The following is a 23,327-nucleotide window of genomic DNA, read 5'->3' as shown; positions in this document are numbered from 1 at the left end:
TAAATGTGTTTAGTGTGTTGAGTTGTTCATCAAATGTTCTATTTATTTTTTTATTTTTATCTTTATTTCCAGATCTTTCCTGGTATTATTCTATCAGACATCAAACCAGCCAAGAGGATGAAGTTCAAGACAGTGTGCTACCTGCTTGTGCAGCTCATGCACTGTAGGAAGATGTTCAAGGCCGAGATCCCCTTCTCCAATGTCATGACCTGTGAGGATGATGACAAGGTGTGTGTAAAAAGCACTAAGGGAAGCATCTCTTTGGTTTCAAATGACAAAAGTAATTTGCTATGCTTGCATATGAGTGTATAGTGCACAGAATACGAATTACTAGTTCACATAGTCAAATGGAAATCCTTTTATTAGACTTGCCTATAGGTGTTTTTTGGGTGGATTGAAATCCTGCTTGGATCCATAATCTGCATGTCAAACAATCACACAACCAAACATTAATATGTATTTCTACATTTCACATCTTCAGAAGTACCACAGTACTCCTGCTTTATTACAAACTGTTAAAAAATAGGCCAGTGGGACTGACACAGCCACTGACATTGACTTTATATATGCCAGATTACAATTTCATGTCCATATGAGCATCACCTTGTTCTTGTTGATATGTTTCTTAGCTCTGTGTGTGACGCGGCAGTGAGTCAGTCATGGAGTCGTCGAGTGTTTGGGCGATTGGTGTTGTGTCACAGTGTCTGGCTGTCAGAAATAGCCTGCTAGCTCTAATCCGCCCAACTCTGTGAGCCCGTCCAGGCATTAGCACTTCATGATTTTGATGAGGTTGCATTACTACTGCTGGTAATCACCCACTGCCTGGAATCATCTCTCATAATAGCATTAGACACATTGTTATATGATTATCCAAGTAGCTAAAATCCTTCCTTTGTGACACATAGCAGATCTATAATAGAATTATGACTGTGAATTGTTTGGTGCTATTTACAAGATCTAATCTTGCTATACATGACAAATTAAAAATGGTGACTCTTGCTTCACTGGCACCTGTCAAGGGAGGGAATACATTAGGCAGCAAGTGAATATTCAGTTCTTGATACAGATGTGTTGGAAGTAGGAAAAATGGCCAAGCATCAGAATCAGAGAGACTTTGCTAAGCCAAACTTTAATGGCTATGACACTGACTGTTCCAGGAGGGTTTTTCTAGTTAGTACATACTAAAAGTGGTCCAAAGAACCATAACACAGTTATCACCAGGTTCATCTGGGAAAGTTTGTGTTTTAGGGCGTTACTTTGATGGGTTCACAAACATAAAACGTTCAAGCTTTAGACGTGATTTCAAATATCTCAGTGTGACTGAGCATCTGTGGAATATCCTAAAAAAACAAGTCAAACTGAGGGAGCCTTCACCTGGCAACTTTGCTGCTTACATCTTTTTGCCACAGGACATCGTCAGAAGTCAGGAGTCTCGATTCCCCAACAAACAAAAGCTGATTTTATGACTAAAGGGGGTCTTTAAAGCATGTACGCAGGATGTGGCATGTACTGTGCTTTGAAACACATTATCTTGATTAGCTTGCACCCACTTTGGGGGCAATGTGGTCAACGTTAGGAATAACTTTGATTGCTGCATGCTGTGAAAGGAGAAGGAGGGTATCCAGCTGGCAGCACAGAAGGCTGTGTGTGTCAACAGTTGTGGAGCTCAGTTTTGGTCAGTAACACGTGTAAAGAGCTTGGATTTGTTATACGTTCTTCCAAATAGGTCCATAAATCTTTTATACCTTCAGACGTAATAAGGAACAGGAGTTGAAAAAGCAGATCTAAAAGAAAAATGTCTTCATATAATATTATACTGTAGCCAAGGAGCAGTAACTTCTGCAGGTAATATACCATTCTGTAGTTTGTTATCATAATTTTCAAATTGGGCATTATTTTATTCATTATTGTATTTGACAACTGAGTTCCATCTCCCTGGATTCCACCCACAGGACCAATAAAAAAATCGTCACACAGAAAAAGCAATTAAAACACACCAATGTGTACTTTGTCTTATTTTCTGATTAACCGCTACCTGAAACTTCAGTGTGACGTGACATTAGTGCCACTGTTGTATTACCAGCAGCAGATAAGTATTTATAACCTTATCATCAGATTGTATATTAGACCTTTCTCTTTGCCATCGTCAGATCAAAAGCTAATGACAGGATAGAAGTACAATAATGAGGTTCAGCTATAGTTCTAGATCTTTGATTTACATTATAAAATGTGATCACATCTTAATCTGCTACATGGAACTTGTAGTAAGTTTGCATGCGATCAAGAAACAAAAGAACCCCCCCCCCCCCAAAAAAAAGGCTATTAATGGGTTGTGGGAGCAAAGAAACACTGCTTCTTTTCTTTTTTTTAACCAAGGTCTTTTAATGATAAGAGCCTTGTGCCTAAATTTGTGTCTGAGCTCTAACTTCATAGTGGTTAAACAATATTCAAGGCCCTGTGGTTTTGATTGGTTAGGTTTAAAGCCCTTTGCACATTAATTTCTTAATCTCTTTAAAAAAAATTCAGTCACCTGACTTCTAATTTCAGCCTTTTTTGCATTTATGAATTTGTGCACATATAACATGCATGTGTGCATCTCTGTGAGCTGCTATTGGTGAGGTAGTTTGACGGTAAGTAATGAGTATTATATCCTCAGATATTCAGACAAGCATGTCTGCAAACTTTTTTATCGTCTTTATAGAGTTATATCAAATTCTCCTGTGCTCAGGAGCTGTGTAAGTGCTGAGCTCACAAAACTCTTCATTTGTATGCCTCACCGCATCAGCTGACAAGCAGTCAGCCTTAACGCACGAGGCAGGCCTCTGCAGAGACTGATTGTGTTGTCTTTTTCGCTGTATGACAGCGGAGAGCCTTGCGGACTGCATCGGAGAAGCTGAGGAATCGGACGTCTTTCTCAGCCACTGCCGTGCAGCACTCGCCAGGAACGCGAGTCAACCGCTACATTGGGCGGCTCATCGAAGCGCGTCAGACCGAGTCCGAGACATCAGACCTCAACTACATCACCCTGTTCTACAGGAGCAGAGACAGGGAGCGCAGGGTGAGGACACACGAGACCTGAACATCTGATAGAGAAACTTGTAACTTTTCACCAAATATACAAATGTATTAATATATACTTTACTCATTAAAGACACAAGATACAACATGCTTCGTGACTGCCCCCCCCCCCACTTCTGTCTTACTCTCACACATACACACCCTACACGAGCTCTAATTCTCTTTCTCCCTCTCTCCCACGCCTGTTGTCTATGTGTGTGTGCGTGCAAGAGGAATCCACCCACCCTCTCAGGAGGGGGTGCAGATAATGATTTGGGAACGTCTGAGCAGCACACGTGATATCTTTCGCCAATGTGTGCGTGGGTAGCCATAAAGGAGACAGAACAGAGATGGGTTCATGTGTCGATGTGTACGCGCGTGTCAGCATCTGCATTTAAAGTTGTTTCAGAAGAAATAAAACCTGTGCAAAGTAAAAACGGAATTAATTGCCTCTCATGTTGAACTTGTTTTAGCCTTGCGATCTTTTAGGAGAAGAGCGATAAATAAAGAAGACACAAATGAGCATAATGGATTTTTAAAAATATATTCCTGCACTACAAGATTTCTTTCAAAACACGTTTTACAAATTTAGACATCACCTTTCCTTTTTTTGGCAAGAGAGAAGTGAAATTTTTTATTGATACAAAAGCCTCTTTTCCACTTAAATAAACACAATTGCGGCGTTCTGTATTCTGGGTAAAAACTATTTTTCTTGTTAGAGTAAAAACAGCTGTGATAAGTAAATGGCTTATTGGTGTCACTTTTTGTGGTCATAAACAAGTGAGGATCCAATTGGAAACACCGTAGGAGACGGAAAAATCAAATCCTGTATTTTCAAAGGGTAAACAGAAGGCTCTGCAGATATGAGGCAGGAAGTCTAAAATGTGTCCTAAAAGTCTAGGTAGGGTAGAAGGAAAACAAATTAGATACAAGATTAGATTCAGGAATAACAGAGAGTTGTGATAATGACAAATACTGAGGTAGGACATGGAGAATAAAGGAGCACAACAGGGAAAGGGATAATAAACCACATGTGAACTCATTCAGGACAGCAAACAGGGCAGACAAAGGAACGAAAGGGGGACAGGAACTATTCTTCGAAATAAAGCAGAGAATATTAAAAGAAGTAAAAAGAATGAACAGTAAGATAAAGACAGGTAAAGAAGATGGGTGTACCTTCCAGGTCTGTGGCAGTGTCTTAAACCTGCATTCTTTCTAATGACCAGCAGGGAGAGAATCCACTGATTTTAAAAAACAATCTGAATGTATAGAAGTCTGCCCCTCTGCCTCTCTGATCCATTACCTCAGTGAAGACTTTTTTGGTAAAATTAAGTGCTCACTCGCTAGTTTCAAGTTACACTGAAAGCATAGCATTCATTTGATGAATTATAATCCCCATCAGAGGCAAAAAGGAGATCAAACCGCTTCCTGTGTGATTAATCATGTGCAGTATCTCTTGGTTTCTCATGTCTTAAAATCACTCCACTCCTATCACCTTTGGTTTAAAGATTCCAAGATGATGACAAAAAAACATTGCAAAGACTTTGCTAATGTCACGTTGAATCCTCCATCTTTTATATACAGTCTATGGGAATTACAGATGGAATTGAGAAAAGTAACCGACATTTAAAATCACAAAGGCAAAACATCTAAGAATTATAGAAAAAACAAAAACAAAGAAATTCAATAATTAAAAAGACAGTTACAAAGAATTCTATAAATCCCTTTGAATAGTTTTTCAAGTTCACATGATGCACATCATTGTTGGACTAAAACAGTTTATAGCACCAGCACCAGAGTGTTTGGATGATACTTTCGAGATGTAAAAACCAACAATAGCACCTTTAAACTTCATTAGTATCATACCATGTTAATATTTGTACCTGGTCAGTTTCTAATAAAACTGAAATGACCATGTAGTTGTCGTCAAAAAATCTTATGTACTTATCTCTAGGATGATGTAAAAGCAATGCCAGGATTCCCCATGATAAAGGATTTCCAACACAGTGCTCTGAATGGACCTACACTGTTTTTGCAATGGATGGATTCTTTGTGCTTCTTCTTCTATTTACATTTTAACTCTTGTTTCCTCTTTTCTTAGTATCATCAGGTATATGATGACCAGTTCATCAGTGCTGTGGTTCTTTCTCTGATCCTTGCTGCCCTCTTTGGCCTTATCTACCTACTAATGATCCCACAGTATGTAGACACATACATTCACGCACAAAATGTCCATTCATATTACGCAAAAAATTTTGTGGGCCAGTTAGAAAGGGAGCTGTTTTTCACGGCATTTAGTGAAAACTGGGAAAGCCCTGCTCACTCTCTTGTCTCTTTGTCTCTCAGGGGGATGCTGGTGCTGCTGCTGTTGGTGCTGTGTGTGTGTTTCCACGTGGCCTGTGTCATGTACCTTCATCTCACCAGTGTTCAGGTAAGACTTCCAGACCTCTCCCAGCAGCCTCACGTGTGTAAAGATCGCACTCTTAATACACTCTTTGTCATTGGTTTTAGTCACTTTGTTGCTGCTTTGGGCCTCTTAATGGCTATTTTGTGTCTTTTTGTAGTCTTTTACCCTAATTCTTTGGGAAGTTACTTCATATGGCTTTAAAATGATTTTGAGTCTCTGTAATTGCTTTGCTTATGTTGGGGGTATTTTGTATTTCTTTAAGGTAATTTTATATATATGTTCATTGTGTTTTGTTTTTATTTTAGAGTTGTTTTTTCATGAAATACTAATCTTACATAATCTGACATTTCTCTTAGATAAATCAGTGTTTCACTATCACTACTATAACTTCATAGTTTTATTTTTTTTATTTAGCCTCCTTTAGCATACACTTAGTGGACTCACAAACTTTTTAGCATTTTAGCAATCTTTGATTAATTATATGTTTGTGTGTGAAAAAAAAAGCCTTCATATCGGAGCACCATGATCATTTTTGCATAGTGAGCGCATAATCTCTATATGACACTGCGGCATCATGCTACATTGAACTATCATCATACCCTTTAAGTGTCTCCTCTAATAGACCTGAACATAATGAGCCACACCACAAAATGCACTCATTTCATTTCCAGTCCTGGTTAATGATTTGTCCAAAATGCATTTAAAGTAGATAAACAGGTGCTTCATTTACTCCTTCTATTTTCCGCCTCCCTGCCAACCTCCCTTTCCCTTTCCTCTGGCTTCAGTGCCAACCAGGCTGCCTCACCATCCAGATCCGAACAGTGCTGTGTGTCTTCCTCGTTTTGCTCACCTACTCTGTTACCCAGGCCTGTGTGGTAAGCGTATGTGATTTATATAAATGATATCATGCTCTGTGTTCAAAATCAATTACTATTCACTATATGTAGTTTGGCATATTACCTGTTCATGGTTGATATACCACAGTCATGTTGAGTGAAAGGAGTTGTCAGAGTGTCATCATTTCAGTTCTGGTCTAAGGAGCTCGGAAAGAATGCGATTGGACTAAATTTTGTCACTGCTCATTCAAGAAGCTTCTTCAGTTCAAGTAGGGATTGTCCCTTAATAGGGTCGTTGGTTACGGGTCAAACCACTGTGAGATCTTGCCTCACCCTACCTTGTAACCTATAGAAGTCACCTGACACAAGATGTGAGTAGGGGTTGAGGCCCCTGGGAGGGATCTCAAAACTGCACTGGAGGTGGCCTCTTTCACCCCTCTTTTAAACCATCTGTCTTCTCTGTCCAAAATGTGAACAATGTCATCCTGGCAAGATTGACCTTTATCCTTTAGATGCAGATGTACAGCTGAGTCTTGTCCTGTCGAAGTGGCTCTTCTATGTTGTGCCACGCGTTTATGGAGTGGCTGTTTGGTTTGTCCAATGAAGAAGTCAAATTCCCATATGATTTCTGTTTTAATAGTTAAAAAGTTGGCAACACTATAATCAGGATATCTAGCTTAGCACAGCAGAAGAAGAAAAAGTTACTTTAAGCAGATGTCACCCCAAAGGAATTTGCACCTCCTCCTGGCGATCTTTTGCCTGATAGTCAAATATACGAACTACTATATTATGAATGTACTAGCTTGGCATAGCAAAGAAACACAAATACTTGTAAAAACTGGCAGATCCAAATCTAACCCCTTTAACAACCTAATATGCAGACCATTGTCTTAAGAAGACTGACGTCACATAGCTAGGCTTGCATTATTTCAGCTTGTCGTAGACTTCTCAGTTTTTGTAACCTAAAATGCAGGGGTGGACTGATCATGACCCGAGGGTCGTTACATTGAATTTGAACATTCAACTTGACAAGTAAACAGTTTATGGCCTCTCCAGTCATCATGTTGCACATGGGTGTACTCTAAAGATAAATGCGTGCATGCAGAATCTGTCTGTCTCCTTCTGCAAGGCAAATACGACCTGAGTGCACGAGCAGGTTGGTCTTTACTGCCACAGCTGAGATATTACTCCCTTACTGTTTATATTACACAGGAAGATAAGGTTCAGAAACAGAATCCAAAGGCATGGTTTATCACCCTGTACTTACGCTTTATTCAAATGTTCGTGGTGCTCTGTACCCAGACGTAATGTAGTAAAATATTTAGTCGATAATCTCCTGGAAAGGAACAAATCAGGCACATAGATTGTTAAATTGTGTATTCAGGTTTCTAACCTTAATGCCATTTGATCAATGAGAAATGCTGTAACTGCAACACCTGTGTATAAGTGATTAATATAGCCAATGGTATCTTGATCATTTATTATTAAATATTAAATGTTTTAGGATTTTTTAAGATAAATTATCTTCCAGGTGGGTTGTGTTCCCTGGGGTAAAGTTGGGACAAACTCCAACCGCTCTGTGGAGAACATCCCCGTAGACGCTCTCATGGTTAGATCTGCTAACACCACAGCAACGGACCGGGCTTGTCCCAACATGGCCTACGCCTTACTATCCTGTGTGGCGGGGACCCTCACCGTGATCCCTTACATTCGTGTCTCCTCGCTCCCCAAGATCGTCCTCCTCTTTCTACTCTCCATCACATATACAGTTGTCATGGAGACCAGTGGTTACCGTCAAGCTGTGGGGTAAGCTGTGTTGTTAAGACTTGTATATGTAATATATGTAAGATTTATGGTTATAGTCAGGTTTGGCTAAGTGTGCTAAGTACAAAAAAGTTGCTGTTATCCACAAGAACACAAGTAAGTTCAAGACAAAAGTCAAAATCCTATCAAATTATTATCAAAATATTAAAACAGTAGGAGAGGAATTGCAGCAAAATCTGACATGTTTCCCTCATCAAAATACTGAGTGTAAAGTTCTGCTTTACATTGTGTTTGCATTTGAAGCATGTATTTCTATGCATCTCTTACCACTTTATTCTTCCACTCCAACACATTTCAGGACATTTTTTTGTATTGTCATTATTTCTTCCCTACATAACAAAAATAATAAACATTATAAAAATGTTTTTATGTCTCCATCTTCCAGTGGTGGCTTTCTGCACACACGGGGCTATGACCCTGTTTTGGCAGTGTTGCTGTTTTCTGGAGCCCTGGCTCTGCATTCAAGACAACTGGACCTTAAATTGCGACTTGACTATCTCTGGGCAACTCAGGTGTGTGGCTGCTGGTACATTCAACACCCTGTTCCTGCTTCTAGGGTTCAGTTTTAGTCAGGATCTGATCATTGTAATACAGATTTGTGTTTTCTTTAGTGCCTATGCTCAGTCTTGGGTTGTCTCAGTGGATCATCAAAGCCTGGATGTTTCTATTTTGGGAAGATGCTGCATGTTTGTCTTGTCTGCAAATCATTATCTCCCTCTAGTGATAAGGACGGGCAATTACATCTCCTCTTTGCTGTAAGCTGGAGTACACCATCATAGTGCTTAAAACTTAAAATGTCAAGTTCAGTGCCACTTTTTAAAGGATTTGCTGTGTATGTGTGTGTGTGTGTGTGTGTGTGTGTGTGTGTGTGTGTGTGTGTGTGTGTGTGTGTGTGTTGCGTGATTGCTGATGTCATGCAGGCGGAGGAGGAGAGAGACGACATGGAAAAAGTGAAGCTGGACAACAAGAGGATCCTGTTCAACCTGCTGCCAGCTCACGTGGCTCAACACTTCCTGATGTCAAATCCCAGGAACATGGTGAGCATCTGCGGGCATGTCCAGGCTCATCCAACAAGGATCGTCAGTCTAAAGTGCGTAAGCACCTTTGAAATCAGAAAGCACACCCTGACACAGAAGGTGTTTTAGGAAGCTCTGAGATTCAGGTTTGGTGACTTACAGGTCAGAAGGTGTCTAGATTTTTAGGTGAAAAGTCAAGATTCACACTTGGGTTTTCTTTTTTCAACTATTTTGCCTTTTAATGTAAATGTCTCAGTACAGTGCATGTATGTGGGTTTTGAGAAGTTTAGTTACTGGATTTGCATGCTTATATCTTTGAAGGAATCTTTGAGGAATTTGAAGGTCGAAGGTGGAGGGAAAAATCTGAAAAGCATAAATTTCTAAATTTTTTTCCATATCTTATCAATATTTTTGTTCTGTTATAGTAGTAACAGTAATTACAGAATTGCTGTTACTCAATTTGTTTATTGAATTAAGAAGTAATTTTAAATTCAGTTTTTCACATTTTGGTTATCATCTTATGTCTTAAGTATTATGTCCACAAGAGATAAATAAGTAATGAATAATACAAAGACATACCAGTAAATCATATAATCTGTATGGCCCTTACAGGTCATACAGATTTGCAGGCCCTTTGCGGGGACCATAGACTCCCATTGTTGGTAAATTATCTCAGCTGTTTAGGACAATGGCACTGCTATCCTGACCATTTGTCATGGTGTTGAAGTGGAAGTGTGTGCTGTTCCATGGGCCTCTCTCCCCCACCACAGGAAGTGATGAAGACATATATAACCTAGAAATGAGGTAACTCTTGACAGGGATAAACTGAGATTCTAAACTCAGGTTATTTGTTCTTATTAACCATAGACTGTATATACGGTAAAGGACAGATGTAGCCACAGTGATGCCACACGTTGGTTTGGAAGTCTTTGTTTTGAAGCACTTAATTTTAGCATTTCAGCGACAACATGATGTCCTGCTAAAATAATTTTCTGATCATTATATAATCCAGTAACTCAGAATAAGAAGGAGAAATGAATTTAAATTGCAACTTGACGTGTTTGCAGAGACACACAACTGTGGGGATGTGTGTTATGCTCGTTCCCACTGTAATAAAGTAGCGTTGCTAGTTTAAAATGTCCTCATATATTTCATACTGGGCCTTGGTGCAACCCCTTAGTTCATTCTCAATCCCAAACCTCGCTCTTTAGCCTCATTCCCCTCAAGCCAACCTAAAATCATTGGCTCTGTACCTGAGATGACTAAAATAACGGTACCTGTTCTCGGTGACATCATGCAGAGCCAAGTGTAGAGAAATATGCATGAAACTGCAAGCAGAGAAGCCTGAGCTTTAGGCTTTTACATATGGCCTCATCATTTCAAACTTTATGCATATGACAGTAAATGTGAAAGCATGTGATAGCTTCCCTTTCATCTTCAATACCATTTTGAACAATAGAGGAGTTTTATGGCTACTCTGAGAGTACTGGAGGCTGGAATTTGTTAATAATAATAAAAAGATAAAATAGTTCCTTCAACAATCGGTGGGGCTATACATGAGACGATGTAGGATGGTCTGAGGCTGAGACTCGTAAACACAGGGGGGAGGAAGTCAGGAAGTATGTTTCCAGCACATTGGTGACCCCACAGAGTTACGGTGTATAGAAAGGCTTCCTCTCTTTCCTCTGGGCTAAAGTTCACTCATATACTGTATACATAACACAACACAGTGGGACTCCACTGCCTGGAAGTTGTGCAGCTCCAGCATAATAATTGAACCAAAGTTTTCCATGCACATGAAACTGCAGCTTTGACCTGCAAGCATGCTGATCTCATCTCATAAACGATCGCTGCATCATTTATGTAACTCTAATATATAGACGGTATTGTGATTCACGGTGGCTGAGCTGCTTCACATTCATCTTTTTTCTCGAGCTCTATTACTTGTTTTAGTTTTGTCCCCTTTGCAATACGTCTTTCCTGAGGATCATTGTATTGTCATTTCTTAAGGGGGCAGTTAAACCAAACGACACAAAACAATATGTTTTAAAGTAGACTATTAAAATATTTTTAGTCATGTCACTGCAAGAATTCCCAGCACTTAGATACTCTCAGATTTAGTGAAAACCATTGCACAGATATCTGCTAAACAAGTCAAGATAAACTGATATTATTATTACCTCTTATTTTAACTTTAATTATTAATGTAGCAAATAACCCCTTCACATTTTTTTTAACATATGTAACAGTAATAGTACAAATCAGTGGTTGTCACCTTAAAATTAGATCTGCTCACTGGGATGAGCAAGTGACCGGCATGCTGAAAAGCTGCTGCAGGGGTCCATGTTTAAGTCGACCCTGCACCATTTCCTGCTTGTTGTTCCCTCCTCTCTCTACTGCCTACTTTGCTGTTGTTTCAACAATAAAGTCTAAAGGGACTAAAATCCCTGACTGCTCATTTTGGTTACAGCAGGCACTTGGGCGAGCTTAGAGAGCAAACTGTGTCAAAGGTCTTCCAAACTTGGGGCTTCTTAAGGACATTGAGGCTGTTTTTGCTTTCCTTTCATTTCAATTAAAAGGTCTGGATCTGTTCTTAAACTCTTCCAGAGACTTTCCTGTATATTTTAAATTAACATATATTTATTAGGAAAGAGTGTTTTTTAAAAAGCTTTTGATGTGTATTAAAAATGCTTTGGTTTAATGTGTTTATACCTACTGCATCTGATTGCTTATGCATCAGTATTTTACAGATATAATGACATAAAGGTCGTCTTAAATCTTGTTTTCCTTGCAGTAAGAGAATATGCAAATATCAAAATCAGGATGTTCAACTGAAGAGCTCCCCTAAGCTTGACTTCAGCTGGTAGTGTCCAGTGAGTGTGTGTAGTACAGTTCTGTCAGGAGGATTGTATTTAAATCAGCGTCCCATCAACTGTAGTATGTATTTGGTGATTTGGCTTTACTCTGGTACGTTCCTGCCCTTCAGTGAGCATTCACAGAAAGTCAAAAGACAAAAGACAGTGTAACCATCCATAAGACCCAACACAGTTTAGAGCAGGCATCACTTACAGAGAACTAATAGTAATACTATTACATGGAGAATCCAAGGTGAAGGTACGTTACAAAGTGTTTGTCAGAGGGGGGAAGAAAATGAAGCAGCCAAAACAACTAATATGTGATTTACCAATCAGGCATCAGCTGATGTCTGCTGTCACTGATATCAGTAAGCTAGCACAATCTTCCATATGCAAATACTTCTTCTTCTTTGGTAGTATGGGTTGTTGAATTGTTTTTATTGAATTGTTCTACCCTGCAGGATCTGTACTACCAGTCGTACGCTCAGGTCGGAGTGTTGTTCGCCTCTATCGCCAACTTTAATGACTTCTACATCGAGCTGGATGGAAACAACATGGGAGTTGAGTGTCTGAGGCTGCTCAATGAGATCATCGCTGACTTTGATGAGGTGACTGAAATAGTTTGTTCCATCAGATCATCCATAAATCTGCAGCATTTTATATGTTTTTCATGTAGTGAATCTTCTGACCAGCAGTGCGATTTTCAGAGATGATGTGGCTATGACCAAGGGTTTAAAAAATACTGTTTATTTATGGAATGTAAAAAGCAATGGTGGCAGCTGGGAAAGTTCTTCAAAATAAGGAATTACTTACAGATGAGTTTTGGCCAACTTGAATCTATAATCAGCTGCACAAAGCATTCCTTTACTCAAACATGCCAAAAGAGTCCATTTTAAATTGCATTCAGATTTGTTTGTCACTTGTAATATACACTCACAGTAACCACTTTATTAGGTATACCTGTTTAGCTGCTTGTTAATGACTGATATCTAATCAATTAATCAACTGGCAACAAAGCAGTGCATTTAGGTGTGTAGAGGTTGGTGCCAGACCGGTCTAAGTATTTTCAGAAACTGGGGTTTTCCCGCACAACCATCTGTAAGATTCACAGAGATTGGTTTGGAAAAACAGAGAGTATCCTTGAGCAGGCAGTTAGAACTGCCTTGTAGATGTCAGAGGAGAACCAGACTGCTTTGAACAGAAAAGAAGGCAACAATAATTCAAATAACCATTCACTGCAAGTAATACAAAAAGAGCATCTCTGAACAGAGATAATGTCAAACGTCGAAGCAGAAGACCGCACCAGGTACCACTCCTGTAAGCTAATGAGAGCAACCTGAGGCTACTTTCACAGGGGCTCACTAAAATTGGACCACAGAAGACTGGAAAAACATTGCCTTCTCTGATGAGTCTTAATTTCTGCTGCGACGTTCATATGGTAGGGTCAGAAAACAACACGAAATCATGGATCCATCCTGCCTTGTAATGTATCTGGCTGGTTGTGGGGATGTAATGTAACGGTGTGGGTGATATATTCATGGCATACTTTGGGCCCCCTTACTACCGACTAAGCATAATTTAAACACCACAGCCTACCTGAATGAAGGCTCAGGTAGTGTAGCGTAGTGTTCAGATCATCTCAAATGGGTTTCTTGAACTTGACAATCAGTCACTGCAATCAAATGGCTTTAAGAATGTGCAACCAACAAATCAGCAACAAATTTGATTTGAATTTTCTTGTTGTGGTAATCTGTTTCTCCTGTTTTTGTCCAATTTTTCCTTCTTTTTCCCTGCTTCCAGCTCATGGATAAAGAGTGTTACAGGGACATTGAGAAAATTAAGACCATTGGCAGTACATACATGGCTGCAGTTGGGCTGGTTCCTACAACTGCTTCAAAGGTAGACCTCCACTAACTATATTTATCTCCTGAATAAGGTTTTTGCACTTGTTTACAGTGTATTTCCACATTTGAAAACTGTTCCGGGTGTCCAGGGTACTGTTGAGAGGCCTAGCCTTTCCAAGTTTGTGTTCTCTGAGTGCTGATCTTTTAAACACTGCCACATTTCACACCACAAAATCCTCTGTGGGGGTTTACTGGTATCTGTGGTGTCAGCATATTCTGCTTTCATAAAGTGCATTTAAAGCCCACAAAGCTGCCAAACAAAAGAGCCCTTTATGCAACTTGCTCAAAAATTTTACCCAAACATCACGGTTTTACTTTTGGGTAACCCTGAAGCATGTCTTTGTGGTTTCTGTAGATACATATGTATGTTACCACATCAGGGAAACAGAAATGGATGCTAATATTTCTTCTTACTTCAGGTTTATTTCTGCATTAACGTGTCACATATGTGTCTTCCTCTGATTCTCAGGCGAAAAAGTCCATCACCTCACATTTATGCACCGTGTCAGATTTTGCCATCGAGATGTTTGATGTCCTGGATGCTATCAACTACCAGTCTTACAATGACTTTGTCCTGAGAGTAGGTGAGTGAAGAGATACACATACACACTCTATGGCCTATAAATATGGATGTCAGAACTTCTGACCTATTGCACTGGACACCGTGAACACTCGGTGCCGCTAAGCTTGGGAGGAAATGCATCACAGAAAGAGCGTTCACCGCAGGAAGCTCGTCACAGCGAGACCTGAAGTTCTGGGTTCCATTGTGTTGGGTATCCTGTGGGGAGCCTGCAGCTAGAGCCCTTGTTTAATCCCAGTGAAACCTGGTGTACACAGTGCCATCCTGTCTGCAGCCTAGGTGGCTCCACATGTAGAAACTGCCTCTGTTTGTGTGCTTGGATGGACTCATTCTGCAGAAATGCAACTTTTGGTAATTTGTGCAATTCTGGATTTCCAAAAATGAAAGAAAACAAAGATAGAACTTCAATATGCACCATGTTTCTGTTTATCACTGAAGTCCTTGGGAAATATTTACATAGATGATGCAATATACTGATGCAAAACATGTCTTGCAAACATTTATTATCATAGTTTTAGAAATTATATTGATATAAATGATATAAAATTATTGCAGTCGGTTTTTTACTATCATAAGTATACTAAACACTTCATTAAAGTTGCATTTGCACAACATTAATATTATATGGAAATGACAGATAGAACAATCCCTTTGGTCCCTGTTGGATTAAACTATTGCTTTGCATGTGAGTTTAAACATGTGAAATTACAGGAGGCCATGTCTAATAGATTTGGGCAGTACTTTAAATATGATGCTCTTTTAGAAGAAAAATGTTTAGTGTATCAGAATGACAGTGCGTCTGTTATTGTGCGTCTGTGCACTACATGTTTTCTGTGACACTAAGAGTGTACCCTAAGTTTTTCTGAGAACTGTCATCTATACTCAGTACTCTTTAGATGCTAATATTAAGTGCAGTGAGATTTAATTGCATGTATTGTGTTTTAATAATCACACAAATCAGTAAACTACAGTTACAGTAAGAGAAGAAGTAGCATAAAAACATCTATTGTTGCTATGGCGTTATTACTATTGCTTACTGTGTGCAATAGAATATTATGGTAACACACCAGAACTGGGAATCAGTGAACCTGTTGTCACTCATTCTCATTCTTCATACCCTCCTTTGCAGTGTTACTGGGAAAAAAAACACTGTGCATGCCACATGCATCCTCTGGACTGTTATCTTTGGCTTGCAACAATGCTTTTCTTCTTACTGCAGCAGCAGCAGCATGTTATACTGCCGGTAAAATGTTTCTCTTAGCACTAACATAAATAAATAAAGAAACAGATCATTTGCCCTTGTTTCCCAAAATATTTCCAAGTGCTAATAATTAATCTGAAATGCTCTTTCAGTAAGACACTGATTTTTGTAGGAGTTCAAATATTGTTTTGAAAACTTTAAAAGAGAAACAATCAGAGAAAAACTATAACATGTCACTTTCATTCTGACGTAGAGAAAATGGTCTCTTGGAAATTCAATTCAAATCAGTTTTACTTACAGAACACCAAATCGTTGTCATAGTCACATCAAGATGCTTTATATTATAATGTGAAGATCCTACAATAATACAGAGAAACCCCAACAATCAGATGCTCCCCTACAAACAACCACTTGGCGATAATGGGAAGGAAAGACTGCGTCAATCTGCCTCCTGGGGCTGGTTCCATAGTAGAGGAGCCTGAGAGCTGAAGGCTCTACCTCCATAAGTATCAGGCCACTGCTTATTTAACATAAGAAGTGGCCTCATTATTCAGCCCCTTGTATGTAAGAAGACATTAAATTTCATTCTGGATTTAACAGGCAGCCAATGAAGAGAAGCCAGTATAGGAGAAATGTGCTCTTTCTTTCGCATTTTGGATCAACTGAAGGCTTTTTTAGGGAGTTTTTACAACAGCCTAATAATAATGAATTACAATATACTCCACTTTAAAATTCATGACTGGTCCAGACAGGAATTAAATGAGGAATATGATCAAAACTTTTTCTTCACATCTAATCTGCTGTTCATAAAGGAAAAGTTAAAAGATAAGCCACCAGCTGCTGAAAAACAGTAGGTAAGTCTAGCTGTTTGGTGTATGTTAGTGGAAAGAGAAATGAATCCTATCACTAACTAACACTCAGCAATTACTTTGTTCTCATTTCTTAGTGCAGCACTGTTTAAATTTGTAATTCCAGTAGAAGCGCGACATGTTTGTTTTAATTATATGAAAGCACATGAAAACTATATTTGAAAATATGTAGCACACATATGTAATATGCATGTGTGACCCAGACATTATATGTTTTGTTCATGTTAACACCAGGCATCAATGTGGGCCCAGTGGTGGCAGGAGTGATCGGAGCCCGGAGGCCACAGTATGACATCTGGGGAAACACAGTGAATGTAGCCAGCAGGATGGACAGCACCGGAGTACAAGGAAAGATACAGGTACAGCTCTTCAATCCACATGTATGTCTTCTCTGTTACCTATTGTTCTTCTTTCTATTCCCAAATGTAGCAATGGATAGATCTCACTAAGATTACAAGCTGCTGCTGTGTTATGAAAATACATGCAACGCGGATCAATATTGCAGTCATAGATAAAAAAATAAAAAATAAAAACAACATAAAGGTGTCCAGCTAAGATATTTAGAGTGCTATTTGAACTAAAAAAGTTAGTGGTTTTGGGGTAACTTTTCCCTGAGTTGGGTGGTTTTTGCTGGACATATCTGAATATTAAGGATGTTCCTTGAAAGCACTTGCATTGACTCATAAAATAATCTCTCTCAGTCATCACCTAAGACCCTCCAGAAGGGTGTAGTGGTGTATTTACCTGTGGAGACTGTGCCCTCTGAGTGTTATTTTTATACATTTAGGGCTTTCCTGGGGTGCTTTCTTTGGGCAGTGAGTGTGCTGCCTGTAGCTAGTAACAGCAGCTGGTGGCACTTTAAATGCAGTGACCAGTGACCAAGCACTGCTGTCTCTTTTGCGCTCTGTAAGTAAAGCACATGTTTCACTGATGGAGACTCAGTGAAGCACAGTAATACTACACCACACCACACATGTGGAGGTGTGGGCGTGTTTATGCTGTGCCGTAAAACATAACCACCGTGAAGCAATCAGAAAACAACTGTTTAATTCTCTGCTGTGCGCTCACTCACACCGCATATGTAGATCAGTCATTCTCTGGCTCGCTGCTAGGCCGCTGCTTTCTTTCTCTCTCTCGCTCACTGAGTTGAGATAAATTAAAAAAGAGTAAGTTTGAATGTTTGCTTTACAAGCAGTTGCTGCATACTATAGCTTTTTATTATTGACATGACTAGTTCTCATTTGACAAAGGTAAACAGATTAGAGGATGTTATTTGGAAATAATTAGAAAAGTTCAGATAATACCATGAATAATTTTTTCATGGTAAATTTCGACTTCGATTGGGTAAGTCTGCTCTCACAGCATGATTTGAAAACATGAGTTGCCTCCTATTGTGTGGATTTTATCATTGTGGTTTTGGAAACCCACAGATTTTTGCCCATAACAGTGAAGGAAGGTGGAGGAGTACAACCAATAGTGGGATTTAGGTTAACGTATTTTCAGGAGGTATCAGGAAGTCAAACTAGCAACATACATGCATTTAGACTTATTCAGCACTGGCATTATGAACGGGCCTTGGGGGTGCAGGCTGGTCCAAAAAGTCACATTAATTACTCAAGTTAATTATTTTCACTGCAAAAACAGCTCCACATGAAATCTTGTTGTCTTCTTTTGAGAAAAAAAAATCTGCCATTGGGGTAAGCAAAAGTTGCTTGACTAGAATCCTTAAAACTACCCAATGAATCTAACTGCTGTATGCCTTTTAACTCGACAAAGCTGTCTAAAAGTTATGCTTAATTGAAGAAGATTTGACTTATTACATGCAGCAAGGGCCGGCCGCTCTCTGCCATGTGACATGAGGGCACCCGCTCAACACAGTGAGCTAAACCGGCGCCCATTAAATTCATTTCTTAAATGAAAAAGTTGTTTAAGTGGCCTTACTCTTGAAATAAGAAAGATAATATTATTCTTATTCAGGAATTTCAACCAAACTATTGTCCTACCCTGTAACTGGTAAATAAAACTCAAGAAAAAGCTAGACATATTTTCCTAGAATGAGCTTAATCTTTTTTGTGCAAAACTTGCTTAAGAATGTGTTTTATTTTTAGGCAAAAAATAAGAAAAAATGTCAAGTTTTTTTTCTTTTTAGTTTAGTGCTTCTGCAGCAGCTACATAATCAGCATTACTGTGGAGGACTAACCTTGGAGCAGATTTTTTTATGCAGATCCGACTTTGGGAAGTTCCCTTCCTGTTTCTTTAGCACTTAAAGAGGTCATTCATCAGCTTGTGCAGCTACAATGTACTAAGGACAAAAGTATTATCTGTTTAGCTTTGAAATCAGGTGTTTTCACTCACAGGTATATAAAATAAGGCACCTAGCCATGCAGTCTGCCTGTACAAACACTGGTGAAAGAATGGGTCATTCTACACAGATGAATATATGCATGGTACTGTAATAAGATTGCACTTTTGCAACAAGTCAGTTTGTGAAATTCAACTGTAAGTGGTATTATTGTGAAATGAAAGCATTTAAGAACCACAGCAACCCAGCCATGAAGTGGCAGACCACATAAAGTTACAGAGCAGGGTCACTGAGTGCTGTGGTGGATGGTGCCTAAAAGCCAACACTGTGCTGACTCATTAAACCTCCTCTGGCTTGATGTCATGGGTTTCCATGATCAAACAGTTTGTCTAGGTGTAATGTGTAGGTGTCCCAGTACTTGTGTGGAGTTTTAAAGCATGACCTCACTTGAAAATTGCAAAACAAATGGAGATGTGGTGACGATATTTTGTGCTCATAGTTTGCTCCCCTAGTGTGTGATGATTTGATTGATGCTCTCCTGCACCGAGAGAAAATGCCTCTCCTGTTTGTCTCCAGCTTTGTATCTGCAATCAAAGATATTGATGATATGCTCAGAGTGAACCCGCCCTGATCTGTGAAAAGCACACAGTACCAGTGGTGGACCTGGCAGTTCTGGTAGTCTGTTGCCACTAGGGCTTCAGAGTGCCAGGCAGTGGGCACAGAGCTCACTGGAGGGCATTGGGCCCTTAGGTCACCCTCATGAAGTCTGTTTCTGAGTGTTTGGTCAGAGACATTCACACCAGTGGCCGGCTGGAGGGCATTGTGCAGCTCTAACAGTCCTCGTGCTGTTCTTCCTTGCACAAGGGATGGATTAAGGACCTTCTGTATGATTCCTGGCTACCATACAAAATAAATATTTTTATCACATTTTCTAATATTAAAAAAATATACTGAAATAAGAAGATTACCGATAGTTCCTCCTTCTGTAAGATTACTTTTATCATTTCTTTTTGTGTCCAGATGCAGATGTAATTCGTTGCCCACATAATATTTTGATTTGTCTTTTTTAAAAAGCATATTATTGTTGCTTCATTGTTTGCAAACTCCTTATATATTTACTTTTTTGTGCAATCTCTTGTTCATTTTTGTCATGTCGTAGGTGTGTCATGGTAAAGTTTTGGTCATAAAGCTCATCAAACTTCTATGTGCCTCCACCAGGTAACAGAGGACGTCTATCGCCTCATCACCAATTACTACAATTTTGTGTGCCGTGGCCAGGTCAGCGTGAAGGGCAAAGGTCAGATGCTTACATACTTCCTGGAGGGGCGCAGACAAGGCAGCAGGCCATCTCAAACCCAGCAACAGCCTGGCAACGGTGAACGCCGGGCCAGTGCGTTCGCCCATGGCAGTGTGTGCACCAGGCTTAGCCCCGCTCCGACGGTGACCACCTACGCCGCTATGAGGACCCCAAGCCCAAGTGTGGCTAAACCAACCACATCCACCAGCACCACCAGGTACCTGCCCTCTGTTCCCACAGCAGTGGTGTGAAGGGCACTGTCTCCATTGTGACTACGAAAAAATAAGAATGTAAGAGTGGAGGTGGGTGAGTAACACAGATGGCTGTAGCAGAAAAAGGCTATTTAAAGAGGAAAGGTTGTTCTCCACTCTTCTTCTTCTGTCTGTGGAAGGCAGGGAGGCTGAGACATTGATCATCCAATGGGAAGCCCGGATTCGGGCCTGAAGCCTGGAGCCTGAGGCGTCCTCGATCAGACTGTCCCTCCACATTCGAACCCTGTTTGTTGTTTCACACAGCGGGATGTCATGAACAGGATACAGGATGCTTTAGCCACGTCGCTCTGTCATCAATCAAAGGCCAAGGATGTCTCCAGGATTTCATAGCCGACTGCCAAAAAACTGGATCCACCACTACGATAAACTAAATAAGCATAAAAATAAAAACACATCGCAATGCACAATTGAAAGTGTAGCACGCAAGCCTTTCACTACAACTGTGTCCCGAAATCTAACAACGTTAGCTGACCCTTTTCTCCCCGTCTAAAACCAAAACAGTGCTGTTGCCTTAGCGACCACTCCTCACAATGAGATTTTTGCCATTTTTTTTTGTTGCCTTTTAGATCCTTTATAGATTGATTTATCAGATTAATTCATTTTAGGGGCATCATTGTCCTAGAGACAACAGTGTTTAAAGTGGTTGAAGCCAATTGTGGAATTTTAGATGGCAGTTAATGACACGAACTTGCCAAAATACAACAAGGCGTTGCCTTTGACCATTTGTGGGTGGTTGATGCTGTACGCTTAATTTCTGCCCCTTTGCTGAACCCCTCGTACACAAGGCAAGCTCTTGATTCAGTGAGCCGAGCTGCTCAGCGTCTTTAAGTGCATGATGCCACTGCTGCATTTCAGTCATGTGTGCTGTCTGTTTCCCTGTGATGCTTGACTTCCAGATTCTTCCTTGTCAAAGTGTAGCAATAAAGCAGTTTGTCTCCTATCTCAGCCTATTCACTCCTTGCATGCTGTAGCCAGCTGGATCCTACTTTGACCTGATAGTGTTTGTAGCCAATAGAGTGTGCATAGCTAGCCACACCAGTCTGTATCTGTGGAGTTGAAGCATGAATTAGAAAACCTATTTTTAGTATTGTGCGAGTGTGATTCCTTCTTCCTCAATGAATTATATTTAAAAAAAGAGAACTTTTTTTCTGTGTGCTTGTTTACAAAGAAATATTTTCTAGTGTTGAAAAATATTCTGTTCTACTATTTTTATGAACTCGAAGCTGCTTTGGAAAGGGGGGAAAAAAAGAAACCTTCTGTTTATGAGGAGATTCCCACAAACCTCTGTGTCTGGATTCCTCATGCAAACCCAGATGATTTATTTTACGGTATAGCATGCTACTCACAGTACGGCTTACCACAGCCATTAACTTTCCTCTAATCTGTACGAGCATGCACTGCCTGGAAGCCTGCGGATCAAACATGCATGCTTTGATGAAGCACTAATGCAGGCGGAGCAGCGGACACACGTTGACTGTGTTTTATTATAGTCCTCATGCATGCGCTAAAGGTAGCGGTCCTCTTGAATGTAAGGTGCTTAATTGACCCGTGTCTTCTTCATGAGCTTGGTGTGCAAACCTTTTTGAGGACATATTTCAGGATAGATAGACTTCAGGCCTGGGGGGAGAGGTTCCTCCTCCTCCTCCCTGCTCCTGCTGTAATCAACAGGTAGCTGGTTTTCTAATGTGCCAACCTATTTTCATAAACATATCAGACTTTTTCGTGTTGAGCTGTAGCACAACTGAATGCGTTGCTACGGTTATTGTGGATTTTCTTTTGTTGGATGCCTGTATTTTTACTGTTCGAGCTGATTGAGTTTTGTTACTCAAAACGATGGCAAGTGTCGATTTTGATCAGATTTATTTGGAACCTGACAGAAATTACGTTGGACTTATAATATTTAAAATAGATTTTAAATCTATATGGTAGCTTGAGTGCTTAATTTAAGTTTGTAAGAGGTTTAAAATGAGGATTTTTTATACACTTGCTTTAAACAATTAATTGAAAGTTGATGAAAAGGAATTGTGTACAATATTTTTCCTGTAAATTGGATATTTTCATACTGTATGATACGGGTTTCAATTGTTATATGTAGGTATTACTAGCTATTATTGTACATTGTAGAGATATATTATGGATGATACAATATTTGTCAAGTTCTTTTGTTGAAGATGTATTTATTGAGATGTTTTATGTGAATGTAAATTTTGGTAAAGAAAATATTTTATACTAAAATATAAGTGTTTGCACTGCAATTATATTGACGTACGATGATTATGAAGAATAAAGCCAGTGGAGATGTGTCTCCTGGACTAAGAACTCTCATTCTGTGCTCATTTTGATCAAACACAGACAGATACGCACATACAGAGTGCATATGGAGAGGACACGAAACTCAGTTAAACAGTTACGTAACACTAGAAAAACAGAGTAGCTCATGTAAGAAGTTAGAGCAACATCGGTCAGTGGCAGTTTGACTCCTCTGGTGCTGCTCGGCATTGGCGGCCTCACGCTGACAACACAAACACGTCTGCTCTAGTAAAAACATGTCAAAGGAGTTAAGTGTGTGGGTGTGTGTACAGTATGCCTTAAGTTTATTGCTCATAACGGTTTAAATGCATAAAAAAAACAATTTACTCCAACAGATACACAGAATAAGGGTCTATTTTTTGTTTTGTTTTGCAGAAACTACAATGCAGGGTTTTTTTCTGTTGTGTCAAATCATAAGACATGTTAGACAAACATCTCCTAGAAGCAAGTGTCACAACTCAACAATCTTCAAGCATTCACTAAAGCTGGTATTTGCATATAAGGAAACACCAGTCAAATGTGATAAGGATCCACAAATCTACTAAACACAGTCCACAATCCACAATGTTTATTTTGTCTTGTCTCCATCCCCTCACC

General features: G+C 39.7%; 1 protein-coding gene across 2 annotated transcripts in view; it reads left to right on the top strand.

Annotated features, from left to right (window-relative positions):
• adcy1a (adenylate cyclase 1a) overlaps positions 1–22,739 on the top strand; it is a 52,928-nt gene extending 30,189 nt beyond the window's left edge. Inside the window, exons 8-20 of one of the 2 annotated variants that reach the window (XM_013265368.3) lie at positions 73–228; positions 2,864–3,058; positions 5,159–5,256; positions 5,404–5,488; positions 6,250–6,339; positions 7,832–8,106; positions 8,510–8,636; positions 9,045–9,161; positions 12,457–12,603; positions 13,796–13,894; positions 14,369–14,483; positions 16,784–16,908; positions 20,070–22,739. In XM_013265368.3, the coding sequence (XP_013120822.1) occupies positions 73–228; positions 2,864–3,058; positions 5,159–5,256; positions 5,404–5,488; positions 6,250–6,339; positions 7,832–8,106; positions 8,510–8,636; positions 9,045–9,161; positions 12,457–12,603; positions 13,796–13,894; positions 14,369–14,483; positions 16,784–16,908; positions 20,070–20,399 (1,959 nt within the window). In that variant the 3' untranslated portion in view covers positions 20,400–22,739. Of the gene's footprint in view, positions 1–72; positions 229–2,863; positions 3,059–5,158; positions 5,257–5,403; positions 5,489–6,249; positions 6,340–7,815; positions 8,107–8,509; positions 8,637–9,044; positions 9,162–12,456; positions 12,604–13,795; positions 13,895–14,368; positions 14,484–16,783; positions 16,909–20,069 lie in introns of those variants that run through there. The other variant, XM_013265369.3, reaches the window with a different exon arrangement.
• The last annotated feature ends 588 nt before the right edge of the window (positions 22,740–23,327 follow it).

The sequence above is a fragment of the Oreochromis niloticus genome, linkage group LG17 (genome assembly GCF_001858045.2).
Source record: "Oreochromis niloticus isolate F11D_XX linkage group LG17, O_niloticus_UMD_NMBU, whole genome shotgun sequence".
NCBI classification, from domain to species: domain Eukaryota; kingdom Metazoa; phylum Chordata; class Actinopteri; order Cichliformes; family Cichlidae; genus Oreochromis; species Oreochromis niloticus.
Note: the sequence above shows the minus strand (reverse complement) of the source record. Positions and strands in the feature narration are given on the sequence as shown.